The sequence below is a fragment of the Corapipo altera genome, unplaced genomic scaffold (genome assembly GCF_003945725.1).
Source record: "Corapipo altera isolate COAL_440 unplaced genomic scaffold, ASM394572v1 60234, whole genome shotgun sequence".
In the NCBI taxonomy this organism is placed as follows: Eukaryota; Metazoa; Chordata; class Aves; order Passeriformes; family Pipridae; genus Corapipo; species Corapipo altera.
In genome coordinates, this window is record NW_020887151.1 from 1 (window position 1) to 4,666 (window position 4,666).

The 4,666-nt window shown below is 59.1% G+C and overlaps 1 protein-coding gene and 1 long non-coding RNA gene across 3 annotated transcripts; both read left to right on the forward strand.

Moving 5' to 3' along the window:
• Positions 1-4: 4 nt before the first annotated feature.
• On the forward strand, positions 5-1,674 carry LOC113941487 (UDP-galactose translocator-like; the record flags this gene model as incomplete). Its single annotated transcript, XM_027632640.1, has 2 exons — positions 5-139; positions 850-1,674. Coding segments are annotated over 2 exons (819 nt in total), but the record flags the coding sequence as incomplete, so codon positions are not given.
• Positions 1,675-1,681: 7 nt separating this feature from the next.
• Positions 1,682-4,203, forward strand: LOC113941486. Of its 2 annotated transcripts, none has more exons than XR_003525687.1 (5): positions 1,682-1,877; positions 1,996-2,145; positions 3,201-3,258; positions 3,359-3,674; positions 3,840-4,203. It is a non-coding gene; the product is annotated as an uncharacterized LOC113941486 (long non-coding RNA). The 2 variants fall into 2 exon arrangements; XR_003525688.1 differs by lacking the exon at positions 3,840-4,203 and adding an exon at positions 3,719-3,780 and having other exon boundaries at positions 3,359-3,634.
• The last annotated feature ends 463 nt before the right edge of the window (positions 4,204-4,666 follow it).

Sequence of the window (4,666 nt, forward strand, 5' to 3'; positions counted from 1 at the left end):
GACGGCGGTGACGCTGCACGAGGCGGTTTGGGGACAGTTTGGGGACACTCTGCGCCTGGCTGTGCCCTCCCTCATCTACACCCTGCAGAACAACCTGCAGTACGTGGCCATCTCCAACCTGCCCGCGGCCACCTTCCAGGTGAGACTGGGGACACGGGGACAGCAGGGACAGGGTGGCACTTCAGGACATTGGAGATCTTGGGGACAACGTCTCTGTCTCCATTCCCGTGTTTCTCTCTCAGTGTCCCTGTCCCTGTGTCCCTGTCCCTGTGCCCCTGTCCCTGTGTCCCTGTGTCCCTGTCCCTAATCCTGTTTCTCTGTCTCTCTGTTCCCAGCTGAAGATCCTGACCATGGCCCTGTTCTCCCTTGTGCTCTTGGGCACATCCCTGTCCCTGTGTCCCTGTGTCCCTGTCCCTGTGTCCCTGTGTCCCTGTGTCCCTGTGCCCCTGTCCCTGTGTCCCTGTGTCCCTGTCCCCATTTCTGTCCCCAGGTCACATACCAGCTGAAGATCCTGACCACAGCCCTGTTCTCTGTGCTGCTCCTGGGCACGTCCCTGTCCCTGTGTCCCTGTCCCTGTGTCCCTGTCCCTGTCCCCGTCCCTGTGTCCCCATCCCTAACTGTGTCCCCTCTCTCTCTGTGTCCCCAGGTCACATACCAGCTGAAGATCCTGACCACAGCCCTGTTCTCAGTGCTGCTCCTGGGCACGTCCCTGTCCCCATGTCCCTGTGTCCCTGTCCCTGTGTCCCTGTGTCCCTGTCCCTGTCCCTGTGTCCCTGTCCCTGTGTCCCTGTGCCCCTGTCCCCGTCCCCATGTCCCTGGCCCTAACGCTGTCCCCATTTCTGTCCCCAGGTCACATACCAGCTGAAGATCCTGACCACAGCCCTGTTCTCAGTGCTGCTCCTGGGCACGTCCCTGTCCCGGTTGCAGTGGTTGTCCCTGGCCCTGCTCTTCGCGGGGGTGGCCCTGGTCCAGGCCGAGGGGGCTCGTGGGGCGGGGGGCGCCGGGGGGGCGGCCCTGGCTCCCTCGGTGCCCCCCGAGGGTCCCCCCCAGAGCTACGCCGTGGGCCTGGCGGCCGTGGCCGCCTCCTGCCTGTCCTCGGGCTTCGCCGGCGTCTACTTCGAGCGGCTGCTGAAGCGCTCGGGCGGCTCCATCTGGGTGCGCAACGTGCAGCTGGGCGCCGTGGGCACGGCCGTGGGGCTGGGGGCCATGCTGGCCGCCGAGGGCTCCTCCGTGGCCGCCCTGGGCTTCTTCTACGGCTACAACGGCGCCGTGTGGGCCGTGGTGGTGAACCAGGCGGCCGGGGGGCTGCTGGTGGCCGTGGTGGTCCGCTACGCCGACAACATCCTCAAGGGCTTCGCCACCGCCCTGTCCATCGTGGCCTCCACGGCCGCCTCGGCCCAGCTCTTCGGCTTCCGCCCCCGCGGGCCCTTCCTGGCCGGCACCGCCATGGTGCTGGTGGCCGTCTGCCTCTATGGGCGGCCCCGCGGCCACGACAGCAGGGGACACGCCGGGGACAAGTCAGTGGCGGCCTAGGGACGGGACAAGGGGGGGGAGACGGGACGGGAGCCCCGGGGGGGGGGCCCAGTGGGGGCTTCCTCGGGTGGTGGGGGCTCCTCAGGGCTCGTTAGGGGCTGGTGAAGGACCTGGTGGGGCTCGTTAAGGCTCGTTAGGGCTGGTGAAGGATCTGGTGGGGCTGGTGGGGCTCGTTAGGTCGTGGGGGCTCATTAAGGCTCGTTAGGGCTCATGAAGGACCTGGTGGGGCTCGTTAGGGCTGGTGAAGGACCTGGTGGGGCTCATTAGGTCGTGGGGGCTCGTTAGGGCTCATTAGAGCTGGTGAAGGACCTGGTGGGGCTCGTTAGGTTGTGGGGGCTCATTAAGTCTCGTTAGGGCTGGTGAAGAACCTGGTGGGGCTCCCGAAGTGATGGGGCCTCGTTAAGGCTCATTAGGGCTGGTGAAGGACTCAGTGGGGCTCATTAGGTCGTGGGGTCTCATTAGGGCTCATTAGAGCTGGTGAAGGACCTGGTGGGGCTCATTAGGTGGTGGGGGCTCATTAGGGGCTGGTGAAGGACCTGGTGGGGCTCATTAAGTGATGGGGGCTCATTAAGGCTCGTTAGGGATGGTGAAGGACCTGGTGGGGCTCGTTAGGTGGTGGGGGCTCACTGGGGCTCGTCAGGAGGTGCTGGGGGTCACTGGGGGTCACTGGGGTCCAGGTTTGGGGGTCATCAAGGCTGAGGGGACTCATTAAGGCTCGTTAGGAGCTGGAGGAGCTGGGGGGAGTCATTAGGTCACGGGGAGCCGGGTTTTGGGGGTCCTCAGGTGGTGGGGACTAATTAGGGGGTGACAGAGGAGCTGTTTGGCCTCATTAAATGGTCAGGACTCATTAAGGCTCATTAGGAGATGGAGACCTTGGTCTGGGGGGTCATCAGGCGGTGGGGGCTCATTAAGGCTCATTAGGAGGTGGTGGGGGCTCATTAAGGCTCATTAAGAGGTGGTGGGGCTCATTAGGACCTGGTGTGCTCGTTAAGGCTCATTGGGTGATGAGGAAGCTGATGGGGGATGGGGGCCCAGGTTTTGGGGTCAGGGGACTCATTAAGGGACTCATTAAGGCTCATTAGGACCTGGTGGGCTCATTAAGGCTCATGGGGTGATGGGGGCCCAGGTTTTGGGGTCATCAGGCTGTGGGGACTCATTAAGGCTCATCAGGAGCTGGTGGGGCTCATTAGGAGCTGGTGGGACTCATTAAGGCTCATTAGAAGGTGGTGGGGACTCATTAAGGCTCATTAAGAGGTGGAGGAGCTGAGGACCCCAATTTGGGGGTTCATTGGGTGCTCGGGACTCATTAGGGCTCGTTAGGAGGTGATGGAGGAGCTGTTTGGGCTCATTAGCGGTGGGGGCTCATTAAGGCTCGTTAGGAGGCGGTGGAGGAGCTCTGGGCTCATTAAGCTGTGGGGACTCATTAAGGCTCATTAGCTGGTGATGAAGGACCTGATGGGGCTCGTTAGGTCCTGGAGACCCTGATTTCGGGGTTCTTGTGTGACGGGGCTCGTTAATTAAGGCTCATTAAGGCTGATGAGGTGATGAGAAGGTGGAGACTCGTTAAGGGTCAATAATTAGTGGGACCCAGATCTTGGGGGATCATCAGGCTGTGGGGGCTCATTAAGGATTGTTAATTGGTGGGACCCAGGTTTGGGGTTCGTTAGGCTGTGGGGGCTCGTTAAGGGTCATTAATTAGTGGGACTCAGCTTTTGGGGCTCATTAGTTTGTTGGGGGCTCATTAGTTTGTTGGGGGCTCATTAGGGGTTATTAATTAGTGGGACTCAGGTTTTGGGGTTCGTTAGGCCATGGGGGGCTCATTAAGAGTCGTTGGGTGATGGGGAACCCTGGGGTGGAGTTTAATGAGCTTAATGAGGTCACTGAGGTTAATGAGGTTAATGGGGCCCATGGGGTTAACGAGGTCAATGGTTAATGAGCTTAATAACCTTAATGAGGTCAATGGGTTAATGATTTTAATGAAGTCAGGGGGGTTAATGGGGTTAATGAGGTTCATGGCACTAACAGGGTCAATGGGTTGATGAGGTCAGTGGGGTTAATGAGGTTAATGAGTTGATGTTAATGAGGTCAGTGGGTTAATGAGGTTCACAAGGTTAGTGGCTTAATGAGGTCAATGGGTTGGGGTTAATGAGCTTAACGAAGTCAACGGGATAATGAGGTTGATGAGCTTAACGAGGTCAATGGGATAATGAGGTTAATGAGTTACTGAGGTTAATGAGGTCAATGGGTCAGGTTAATGAGTTGGGCTTGGGGTTAATGAGGTGAATGAGGTTAATGAGGTTAACGAGGTTAATGAGGTTAACGAAGTTAATGAGTTGGGCTTGGGGTTAATGAGGTGAACGAGGTTAATGAGTTGGGCTTGGGGTTAATGAGGTGAATGAGGTTAACGAGGTTAATGAGATTAACGAAGTTAATGAGTTGGGCTTGGGGTTAATGAGGTTAACGAGGTCAGTGAGTTTAATGAAGGAGCTCCCTGGGGGTCCCGGACCCTTCCTGGGGCATCCCCTCCCCCTCCTCCCCTCCCCTCCCCCCCCGGCCCCTCCCCCCCCCCCGCGGGGGGCGGGGCCGATGTACAGATTTTATAGGGGGGGAGGGGCCGGCGCGTTTTTAATTAACGGCGATTTCGGGGCTAATAAAGGAGGATTTGGTTAACGGCGCCTTCGGGGGGGAGGGGCACTAACACACTAACACCCTGGGACACCTATGGGGGAAGGGGCCATATGGAACCCACAGGGACCCCCCAGGGCCGTATAGAATCCATAGGGACCCCCCAGGGCCATAGAAACACCTCCAGGGCCCTATGGAACCCACAGGGACCCCCCAGGGCTGTATAGAATCCATAGGGATCCCCAGGGCCATAGAAACACCTCCAGGGCTGTAAAGAATCCATAGGGACCCCCCAGGGCCTTATGGAACCCATTGGGACCCTCTAGGGCCATATAGAATCCATAGGGACCCCCCAGGGCCATAGAAACACCTCCAGGGCCTTATGGAACCCATAGGGACCCCCCAGGGCTGTATAGAATCCATAGGGACCCCCCAGGGCCATAGAAACACTCCCGGGGGCATATGGAACCCACAGGGACCCCCCAGGGCCGTATAGAATCCATAGGGA